The sequence below is a fragment of the Passer montanus genome, unplaced genomic scaffold, assembly GCF_014805655.1.
Source record: "Passer montanus isolate IOZ18808 unplaced genomic scaffold, ASM1480565v1 scaffold48, whole genome shotgun sequence".
Classification (NCBI taxonomy): domain Eukaryota; kingdom Metazoa; phylum Chordata; class Aves; order Passeriformes; family Passeridae; genus Passer; species Passer montanus.
Genome location: NW_024369707.1, coordinates 735369 through 747379, shown reverse-complemented (window position 1 = coordinate 747379; position 12011 = coordinate 735369). Strand labels below are relative to the sequence as shown.

General features: G+C 36.7%; 1 protein-coding gene across 12 annotated transcripts in view; it reads right to left on the bottom strand.

Moving 5' to 3' along the window:
• DLG1 (discs large MAGUK scaffold protein 1) overlaps window positions 1-12011 on the bottom strand; it is a 118007-nt gene that overhangs the window by 41904 nt on the left and 64092 nt on the right. For all 12 annotated transcript variants that reach the window (XM_039722253.1, XM_039722250.1, XM_039722244.1 and 9 more), the window contains 6 exons: window positions 10987-11040; window positions 8577-8627; window positions 7636-7760; window positions 6404-6573; window positions 5771-5907; window positions 4182-4326 (listed from right to left, as the gene is read on the bottom strand). In XM_039722253.1, the coding sequence (XP_039578187.1) occupies window positions 4182-4326; window positions 5771-5907; window positions 6404-6573; window positions 7636-7760; window positions 8577-8627; window positions 10987-11040 (682 nt within the window). The remainder of the gene's footprint in view (window positions 1-4181; window positions 4327-5770; window positions 5908-6403; window positions 6574-7635; window positions 7761-8576; window positions 8628-10986; window positions 11041-12011) is intronic.

Here is a 12011-nt window from a genome sequence, read left to right as displayed (position 1 = left end):
GCTGCATTCTTCTTGAGCCAGAAAATGCAGAGCATTGTAGAGTAACTGTTTAGCCAGGCAATCCACACCTCAAGAGCTAAAAGATAAATCTCACAGAAGCAACAGAAACAGGCACAGCAATCAATTATTCCAGGTCTATGTCCAAGCTTTCATCAGCCAGACACTTCCCAATCTCCAGAGCAACAGCAAACAACTATAACCTGTTTTTTTTTCCATATTCATTCCCTGCTGAATCTCTGGTCTCAAACAGCCCCAATTCTTCTCTAACAAGATTTTCAACAGTAAGTTCCCCCACAGGCAGCTGGAAGCCATTCACTCACTGATAAATATCAAATGACAGAAGTCAATTTTCAGCCCCAGGTGCATAATGCTGCCACAACATCTGTACTCTTCCCAAAAAATACTGCCATAAATCAAAATCTCAGAAACCTCCTTTTCAAACAGCCCTTGATTCTAAGGCATTAACCCCAAGAAAATATCAAATGGTTTAATTATACATATGGATACTAACTTACTTAGTCCTTTCATTTGAGCCATCAGACCACCTGACAAGGCCACACTACTGTGTAGCTGATACTCCTACTATAGGAGTGTTAAAAGAAATTAGATTTTGCACAAAACCTAGAACCTGAAATTTGTTCTTGAACAGTTCTTTAATATTCATAGCTCTGCATTTTAAATCCTCATCACCAGGGCAAGTGAGGCAGCCCTATGACTAAACAAGACCAGTTCCAGAGGGAAAATCTTAAAGACAAACCAAACCAAATTCTGAATTTGGACTTTTGAACGGACAACCAAGTCCACAGAAGTTAGCACAGTGAGCAATCTACTGCATGTTCTACCCAGTACCAAGTACTGTGTACTAAGATATTTCTGATAAAATGAGAATTTAAAAAAAAGAATAAAAAAAAGAAGCAAAAAAACCAACCAACCAACAAAAAAACCCACAACAACCCAGAAATAAAATAAGCAAACAAAAAATACTCCCAAAGGTTCTGTAAGTGAGCAGTTCACATATAATAAAGTTTCTACCTTAACATCATAGTAGACATGTTCACAGGGAGCCTCTGTGCACATCTTACTTCTCCTTTGTGGTAGGACTGAACTCCTAAGAATCTGGCTAAAAGGATTCTCATGGACAGAAATAGGAAGGAGGAATGCAAATACTTGTCTCAAAACTGCTGCAGATGAGTAGGTGAAGGAAGAAGCCTGGTAACTGTTTCAACACTGACTCACAATCCAGGTGATCCTAGAAAATACCTCTTTAATATCTGCCATCTGGTAAAAGCATTTCAGAGTCCCCAATCTAAACCTCTTGAGCCCTGTACTGCTCTGCTAAATGCAGTAAAAATATTACATACATGTGCCACCATTTTTTGGTAAGAGTTCTATCTAACTGAGCAGCTTCTTGCAGAAAGCAGAGGCTTTCTGGTTGCAAAAGCAGAATCAGCCTTTGAGGAGATTGATGTCTCCCTTTGAGATTTCCACTGTAAATGTGCAAATGCTGAGAGGTACTGGAAAAGCTTTTGTTCTGCCCTGTATTAGAAAAGTAGCATTAGAAAAATAGCAGCTCAGAAACACACAGTTGTTTTTCATAAGTCAAAGACTGAGGAAAAGACTAAACTGATTTCCTGGAATTAAGTCATTAAACACCTCAGCAAGATCTTTAGGTCTGCTTTGAGTTCAAAATTCCAGCAGTAGTTTCAGTCTCCTCACCAGCTGCAATAACAGCCAGCTGCACTTTGATCACCAGAGACACAAGCTCATGGAGCCTTAGGTAGAAAAGGCTTTCCTGTTGTAAGGAAAAGAAACAGACTGAAGTTTCATCAAAGAACCCAGCGCTTTGCAGAGGAATGTTCTTTGGTCTACCAGGAAGAGTGAAAAACAGTATCTTCAGATAGAGAACTCAAGGGAACTGTAGCTAAATGAAATAAAACTCAGAAAAATCTACTCAAAAGTACAGACAGCCCACAAACCTTGTCAAGGGTCATTAAAAGACAAAGAGACAAAATGCCTGGAATCTGAGAAAAACTTCTATGACTTTTTTTTCAGAATACTTGAGTTTGAGGAGAAAGGTTTCTAGAAGCAGCTGCAGGAGCTTGAGGTACATGACAAAGTCAGGAGACTGGCTCTTCTCAGTAAAAGGCTAGAAATACACTTCCCACAAAGGATAGGGTACTGGGCTGCACAGAATGCCACCATCTCTCAAATCACCCTTAGAGGGAGAGCAAACAGTGAGAAACTCTGGAGGGAGGATGGCAGTGAGACAAAAGGAGCCTACATGTGTGACCAGGCCATGGATGTGACACCAGGTCACACTTTCTGAGAAATTAAGGACTCATGGCAAGATGGCAGAGGACATCCTCATGGCAGTTATGTGGGATTACCTTTGACAGAACCTCTCTGATCTGTCTAGTCACTGGACATGGTGAGAAGGTACTCTTGAAGATGACACTGTCTCACAGCTCTGACTTATAATGCAATTGCCTTCAATGAACTGAGCCTCCAGCTCATCCACCATTTGAGAGAAATTAATATCTCTGCATGACAAGAGGTCCAACAACCAACCTTTGCCACTGTCATTGATTTATTAGCCCTGGGCAAATTACCAGGAATCACCTCCTTCTCTGCCTTCCTCCCCTCCAACTTTCTACAGGTTTTGTCTTTGACCTCGCAAAAGATTAACAAAGTAAATATTCCAGTGATTGAGTCGAGGTGCAGCAGTAAGGGATGAGATACTTCAGTGTTTGTCACATCCCAATCCACAGCAGTGTAACTGCATTATTGCAACATTACCACGAACACTAGGTAAAAAATCAGATTTCTCTTTTCCAAAATATATGAATTCCAGGTGAAATATATGAAAAGATCAGTCATATGGAGAGAGAACAGGAAGTCTACTTTCCAAGGAAAGTGGAAAAGTTATTGAACAAACTAGATACAGTAAGGGAAAAGGCTGCTCTCTAACCATAATATATATGAGTAGAAAACTGGGGAAGAATCAGTGGAGGCTGAAAATTAGATACGTCAAAGAATGGAGCCTTCAAGAGCATCCTTCTAATAACACAGTGGAGACAAAACCTAATTTGCTCCAAATTGTAATTCAATAAGCTTACAAACAGATTTTAAGGTACTGTAGCTATTGCCAATAAATGATGGGCTTATAAGGTACTTCAGACTTTGTTGTGCTGCACTTGAGTTTGTTGTTCTTTATATACTGTTTTCAATTACATCTGTCAGTCCCAAAACATTCCTTTTTTTTAAATGAAGTAGTACCTAAACAGATCAGTGCTACATATCAGTTGCACATATCTAATAGCAGAAAACAAAGCAATACCTAAAATAAGTCTCTCCTAAAACCATTTCATGTCATAACATGAGTAAAACTGGTCATCCAGAAAAGTCAGTGTATTCAGTCTTGCAAAGACACAGTTATATCATTATTTTCCCCTTCTCCAGCCACTAAATGGTAATAACCCTCTTAAGTACACTCAACTCAAATATTTATTTACATTGTAGTTCAACCTGAACTTTCTGGATTTATATGTTTGACTTTGAAAATATTCTTGTCAGTAGTACCCTTATGTCAACAAGAAATTCTTGTAACTACTTTTAATACAGCATTCACTGGTTTTCCATTCAAATTGTCAATAATTAGGTCAAAACTGAAGTCAGATTTCAAATAAGTTAACATGGAATTTTTTTAACACATTCACAGGCAGGCACCAGGGCAAGAACTTCCCATCCTCCCACTTAAAGTTTATTTAAGTATATACAATTTCAAGCAAAACCAGGAAGGTAGAGTATCACCAACCAGAGTAGTATATACAATTTCAAGCAAAACCAGGAAAACAGGAAATACATCAGAGCATCACCAACCTCTTTAGTTTACAGGACTCTGAATACCCTCACAGTGCATTGCTTTCTACTCTCCCCTTTTACTCATCAGCAAGTGATGAGTAACACTGAGTCTCTAGGACTGGGCCATGACAGACACAAAGCCACACCTGGAGCCCTGCTGCTGCTGTCTTTTCAGCATACAAGCTATAGGATGTTGTAATCCACTTAGATTTTGCCTCATATAATTTTTTTAAGCTTGCAACAGTTAAAATACTAAAAATGAAATAAGTTAATGCCTTAAAGGGAAAATCAATTAAATCAGCAAGATAAGATGAACTTACAGTTTGTGATGTCAGGAGGGGCATAACTGTCATTCATGAACATGCTGGTGGGCTTTGCAACCTTCAGATAAACAAAGTCAGATGTGTTTTTTAAGGCAGTCACTGCTTCTTCATGAGTAACTTCTTCTAAGCAAACACTGTTGACCTGAAGAGAAAAACAAATATTCTTAACCCAGAAAAATGTACTGTTTTCACAGGTCACTCACTGAAGGCTGTTGGAACACTGGCACTGAGAGTCTTTATTAGGATTCATGTGCCACAGACATACCTGGTCACATGAAATTATATAAGAGATGCCTTGTTATGTATGAAAGGACAAGTGTTCCTATCAAAGATTATTATAAATTGTATTGACCACAATGTTGTAAAGAAGGCACACATGACTTTGGGGAGCTAATGGGACCAACAGGACACTCAAAATGTAGTAAGTGTGCACACTACACAGTGTGTTACTGCAAGCACTACATAGAGAGAAGCTTGCTCTAATAAGAATAAACCCCATATCAACTTGTCATGACATAATTATGCTCCAGACTTTTATAACGGGACAACATATTCTGAATGATGTCAAAAAGCAGGGGTCAAAACTTGAGAAGAAAACACTAGCACTTCCATTTAAAAAATCCCTTATTGTGAAAGGGAACAAACTTGTGCAGATAATTCCAGGCAACAAAGGAAATAAAGTTTGTATTGCACTGAACCCAAGGGGCTAAAGACACTTTCATCATTTAACTTCATGTGTAAGAACAACCAGGCTTTGCCAATTGTTAATTGTGGGGGGCACACTCTATTCCCTGCATCTGTATTCTCTAAGTTTCCTACACGTTTTCTAAAAGCCTTTTGTTGATATCTTTTTAATAGATTTTAATTCCTACCACTCCTGAAGACTGAAAAGTTGTTTTGCAGTGTTTGGTAATTGCAGTACAACTTAAACAGAGAGACAGAAAGTTACATTCTGCAATGTATGGCTGGGGCTTTCATTTTTCTATCTGGACAAAAAAAAAAAATTGTGGATTGAATTTCAGGAGAGACAGAAAGTTACATTCTGCAATGTATGGCTGGGGCTTTCATTTTTCTATCAGGACAAAAAAAATTGTGGACTGAATTTCAGAAGTTGAAAGTTTTTGGTTTTTTTACTTTGTGCATAAAAAATTCAACTTTGAAGCTATTTTAAGCTTTAAAAAAAAAACAAAACAAAAATGCCATTCAAAAGCATTACAAACACTGAAATGCAATATAAGCAGCAGCTTCATTACAGGCTGGCTAAAGGCTGGCCAGCCACCAGTACAAGGAGTTCCATTCCATTCTTCTATTTTCAGAAGAGAAACAATCCCATTGTATATTTACAATTCTGTCACTCAGATCCCAGAAAAATAATAGCAGGCATCAGAAATAAACATGCTGATTTATACAGGTTTTGCATGGAACATTCGGCTGAGGAATAGATTTCAGATTTCCTGATGAGATGGTGTTGAATGATGCAGATTTAATTTTATCACTGATTTCCAGGCAGCTTAACCACAAATTGAATCATGCCCCTATTGAGCCTAAAAGTGAATGACCATTAAACAAAGGCAGCTCTTACTTACAGCTAAAAGTTTGTCTCCAATCTGAAGTTTGCCATCTTTATGTGCTGCCCCACCTTCGATGATTTTGGTTACATAAATGCTGTTGTCCCCAGGTATATGCTGATTTCCTACACCACCAGCAATACTGAAACCGAGACCTGCTTGAAGATAAAGGCATTACTCAAGAAACCCTTTTTGCAATCACTGGATTTAAATTCTTACACAAATAATAGCACTCCTTACATAACACAAATAGATATAATCAGGATCTGGCTGAACTAATTCTGATACCTTTTCAAGTGAACTACATAATGTTCTGGAAAAGATGTAACATGTACACAATTCTGAAAACCAAAAGCTAGATCATTTACTTCATGCTTTGTGAAGTATGGGCACAGCAGAGCTATAAGCATCACCGTGCTATAGCATCTATATATTTATAGCCATATTGCCCAGTAGTTAATTTCCCTAAATTATTTTTAATCTCTCAAACATCCTTACTGATAATCCAATTAAGTATTTTACTCCAATTTTAATGCACTTAAAAATTACTATATACAATCAGAAACATTTTTTTCATTTAAAAGAAAACTTGGCATTCTACAAGAACACTTTCAATTCTTACAAAACAGAAACTTTAGTTTTCCAACATACCTTTGGGGCCTTTCACAAGTTTGATTTCCACTATTTTTTCTGTGACTGGTTTTCTTCTTTTGACATACAATCGTACAATTGATCCCGCTTCTTTCAGTGCTTCCACTGCTTTGCTGTGTGTCACATCCCGAACATCCACTTCATTTACTCGCAGGATACAATCATTGACCCTGGAGACAGCAAGTCATGCTCAGCTGCTGTGTTACAGCAGAGTGCACACATCAGGAGCCTAATATTTTATCTAGAATACACTAGCATACATGCTAACACATTAAAATACAGAGATTTATCTCCAAAATTCTACTCATTCAAGACAATGCTCTAAAATTAAATATTAGTGCTTAAAAATAAATCAAGGATCACCAGAAAACATTTAAGAGGAGTATTTAAATAATGGCTGAAGAGGGCACCTTATATGTACCTTACTTTGACTTTTACCTTTTGTTTACAGCTAGAAAACAGAATTTTAAAAATCAAAACCTACAAGGCACACAATGCAAACATACTAGTTTTAAGCCATGATATGAACACGTCAATCTTGCTTTTCACAAGCAGTTTAAGTGCTGGCCTTCCAGTCCATTTAACATGTTGCAGCAGTAACACTGAGCCCTCATTACACTAAGTGCAATGCCAGGCCCACCTGTCACCGTGTCCTGCCAGATGTACCTCTGACAATGGCCAACAAGCTAAAATGAAGCCTTGAACTAAGCTCATTAGGACTAAAACCCACAATACAGCAGGTATTTGCACATGAAATGATGGGCCAAGTTCTTGACAACACAAGAGGAAAAAAATAGTCCTATAATCAATGTGGATGGCTATCTTTGAAATATTAAGACATTTAATTATTACCAAGCATACAAAAGGGTTTTTAATAAACTCAACTACCTTGTGGATCAGAAAACGTACATATGGATAACCAAGAGCTACCCATCCTAGCTGTCTAAGCTTTTTCTTGAATTAAGGACTATGAATCATATAGCATAATAAATTTATACCACAGTATAGAAAAATTTCACTTAATTTCCCTAAACTGCAGATATTATTAGTTTGGGAGACACAAACTGATCCACTCAAACTTTCTTCATTATTTACAAAACAGTTCGGTAAGGAAAACCTATTTAACATTTAATGCAGGAGGATAAAACTATTAAAATAAGCAGAAAATTTTCTATCCACTTATTAAAATACAATAACAGCACTTAGTAACCCAAGACAGAAATTCATCCTACCGTAATCTTCCATCCTGTGCAGCTGCACCCCCGGCTATAATTTTTGTGATGAAAATACTTGCATCATCCCCAATATGTGGGTTGTCTGTACCACCTGCAATGCTAAAGCCAAGTCCTGAATTTCCCTAAAGATAGAGGAGGAAAAACATTTACACACTTATTTTTGGGGGAAAAGGTATTCTGGTGTATTTTATACACTACAGAACCAAATCTACATAACTTTCACTAAAACAAAAATACTTAAAGACAATTTAAGCAGTATGCTACATATATAACTTATTTATATGAAAATAAATATAATTACAACTTACATACATGTAAGGAGAACATAAGTCATTGTATAACTATAGCTTGTATCCCACCTCTAATACAGTCCCACAGATGCAGAGATTCAGACTGACCTTTTTCTCTTCAAGGATTACTTGCCCTTACTATCAACTGCAAGACCTCTTCACCCTCTCAGTAACAACCAGAACTGCACAGGTATTAGGTAAAATAATTTCTTTCTGCCTTTTTGTTAACGGTGCACCTCAAGTGAACTGAACTAGATCTCAACTTAGAAAAACCTAACAAAGAAATGCACGTGACAAGGTGTCACTTGTAATCTCAATATACAACTTAATAGTATATAAGTAAAAGCCTATGAAAAAAATATCAATACAGGAGATTAAATCATAATCTGTGTTAGTCTCTACAAGTCTAGGTAGAAACATTAAATGCAGGATGTCTTAGAAGAGATCATGCCCCCACTTTATTCTCAATGGTCAAGGATATTAATAAAACTTTCAATTCCTGCTTAGCAACTCAATGTACTTTTTTTATTAGGCTAAATAATCTACCTGAAATTTAAAAAAAGAAAAATACTTAGTTTGGATTGCTATTGTTCATATTAAAGTATCATAAATTCCATTTCAGAGTACAGAGGATATTCAGCATGTTACCCTTTCAAGAGTAATTTCTTCATACTCGTAATCTGCATCGGTGCCATTGACCTACAAAAAAAAGAGAAGTGAGACTCACAGAGAATCCTACACTTCACACAACCCATTTTGCTTGGCTGAAGTTCACTCCCATCAAATCTCAGCTGATTCACAGTGACCACTGCGCTCAGAGGGGGCATGTGAATTTCACACCATTCTGTATTTATGAATCAGACAACCTTTTTATAGGAGTTTAAAAGTTGCCTGTTCAAGAGCAGACTGCTCTACACAACTGCTGTAGGGCACAGGCCCTCTGCTGCTGACTGCTGGAAAGAAAAAATGCTCTGGAGATCCTCACATGTTCCTCAGGCTATACAGCAACTTGAAACTGAGAAAAAAGAAAGACAGTGTGGGGTAGAGAAGAATTGTAAGGAAGAACAGAGCAGCATTCTCCTATTGTTATTCCACAATGAGCAGAGAAAAATCAAAGATTGATGCTTTATACCACCTTCTCATGAGAAATAGGTAAGACCCTTCTAAAGTAATATTTAACCACTGTTTATACTACTATATATCATGTCACACACATACTAAAGTTCAGCAATTTAAAATAGGGACAAAAAGAGAAGAAGAGTTTAGAACAATACTTTATAAAGCTTGATGAAAAACTGAAATCCTAGAAAGAAGCCTTGTCATCCTCTGGTTAGAAAGGACACCCACATTCTTTGCTACCTACAGAACAAGGAAATAATCAAATACCAGAAGCAAAAAAAATCAAAACTAACCAAAATCAATTACATAACAAATTCTCAATCATATTTAATATTCAGGAATAAGTTTTATTCCAAGATACCTTGGAACTCAAATTCTTTCCTCCAGTTACCTACAACAGCTACAGACTACCCACTATTTCTAGCCTTTTAGGATGAAATATTTAACAAGGTAAGAAACAACATTTATACTATTACTTTACAAAGGACCTTGTCTATCTTTATGATATGGAATATCTGAAAAGACTTCTGTAGTCTTAACACACTAAAGACAAAAAACAGATATAGAAGAAAGCAATTTAAAATCTGACTCTTTTCTAGCAGAGACTTTAAAAAGGGAATTTAATTCACCCCAAATAAAATTAAGATCAAGCTACTTCCTTCTTCCTATGTTTATTTAGCATATTTAAATGCTCCAAAAGCTGGCAATGCCGTGACTTCCACAGGCTGTCTAATATCAAGCTCTTTTATCCCTCCCTAATTGTATCTCCCCTTACAATAGAAGCCATATCCATTCCACGCATAACAGATTATCATCTTTGCAAAGTACCTCAAAAAATGATTATGTCCTTAGCAGTTTGTTCAGTGGAAAAGATACAGTGGTTTTAACACATGATATTTCTCTATTAAAAAGGGATGAGGTCCTGACCTTCTGAATCCATGAAACTGGATCTATTGCTACACCAACACAAAAGAAGCCACTGTGATCAAGAAGTTTTGATGGTAGCTTAGTCCTTGAGCTATTATCTACAGGAATGACAACATGTGCTAACTGAAGCAGTCATCCAGCATTACAGTACCTGCAAAAGGTTCATGGTGATTGATCAGTGTGCAGTGCTCTTTTCTTTTTTATTAAATAAATAACAAGGATGATTAATCATTTCCTTATTCATTGGCATTACACAAAACAAAGCCGATCCTAATATATTTAAGCAGTCTCTTATTTCTATGTACAAAGGTCTTTAATCCATTTAAAATATCATCTAGATTAACAGAAGCAAACAAAAAGCTCCACCATTTTATCTTCTCCTTTAGCTTAGTTCTATACTCTCTCTGTTTTTGAAAAACTCCTTTCAATTTATTCATCTAAGAAACCAAACATTAGCAGAGACAAAGGCAAGAATATATCACCTGATAAAAGTCACTGATCTAGTCTATCTTTTCCAAGTTTTAAAGGGATCTCACACCTACTAAGCTAAGCTTTATTTCCAGGGCCCCTAAAGATGAAAGACTTTATATGTAAATGTTGTAATTATGCCTGACAAATGAACAGCTCAGCCTCTGCATAACTACACTTATTACTTTAATGTTTCAAGCAGAATCAACCCATTTTTATGAACATTTATAGCACTAAACCTTAAGTGTAGCCACTGCATGAAGAAATGTTTTTTATGAGAAGTGCAACAGAAATGGCACATTAAATATTAAAGTATCTGCCTGCACAGTTGAAGAAACAGATTGTTCTCTGAACACTGAACCTCTGGAAGCTCAATTGTGTTTTGCATTGTCATGCAAAATGGCACATTGTCATGAAACAGAAAAATTCCCACCTGCAATCTGCAACATTTAAACAGGTCTTCTCAAACAGCAGCAACAGGTGTACCCAACTATATTCATAAACATGATTTGAAGTTATAATTGAAAGCAAAGTGTAGACTTACATATGTTGAAGTCTCCAAAGAATCTGTATTCACCAGCACTGGAGGGGGATTTGCCTTTAACAATGAAACAAAACAAAAAAAATTACACAGCATGAGAAAATGCATGATTGATGATAATTTTACAGCATTTTACTTGCTGGCTTTCTCAAAGTTCTGCTAAAAGGTAGCCTGACCTTGAGTGTCTCGAAACTGACCTTCTAAAACACTTGTTACTATCCTGGTCAAATTGCTTCCCTGACATAAAACCACACCGTTAGGAAAGTCTGAGATCATATTTAATATCTAAGTTCTGACATTTATTACCTTGTTTTTCAAAAGAAAACCTGAGTCATGCTACCATTTGACATGATGCCAGTTGCCCCAGTACTTGTGGTATGATATGCAGAGGTTGTTTTACCACTCAGTATCTCAGAACGAATTTTAAATGAATTCAATTTTGCTTTCTTCCCATCAGGAACAGTGAACCACCCCCTTCAAAAACTGCAAAATGGAAACCTGCAGAAATGCAACTTAAGCAAGAAAGGATCTACAAAACTGACTCGCAAAAGCAAACTCACAGCAGGCATTCATTTACCCCACAGCAGCATGGGCTTCCGTCAGAAGATTGTTAAGGAGTAACAAGCACAAGCAGTCAGAGATTATTGCCACAGAAAACTGAAATAATATTAGCATTTTTACAAGCCAGGAACCAGTAGAGTAAGTTTACACTTTTAGTCTCATGGCACTGAGATTTTTTCGGTGAAAAATTCGGTTTTGACTAAAGAAAATCCATAGGAACTGATGACATTTATCTGAAATGTTTCCAAATAAACAGACTTTCCATTTATCCATCAGTTGATCTTCCTTTAAAATAGGCAGCACCTCGCCTGCTCTAGGAACATAAGCCAAACAAAGAGTGTCCAGATACATTCCAGACTCCAAATACTGCTAACTATTAAGTTCAGTGGCACTAAACAAAGTTAATCTCCTTATTGCTTTAATGAATCTGAATGAATATGTATGAAAATACATTATCTTTCAAATTA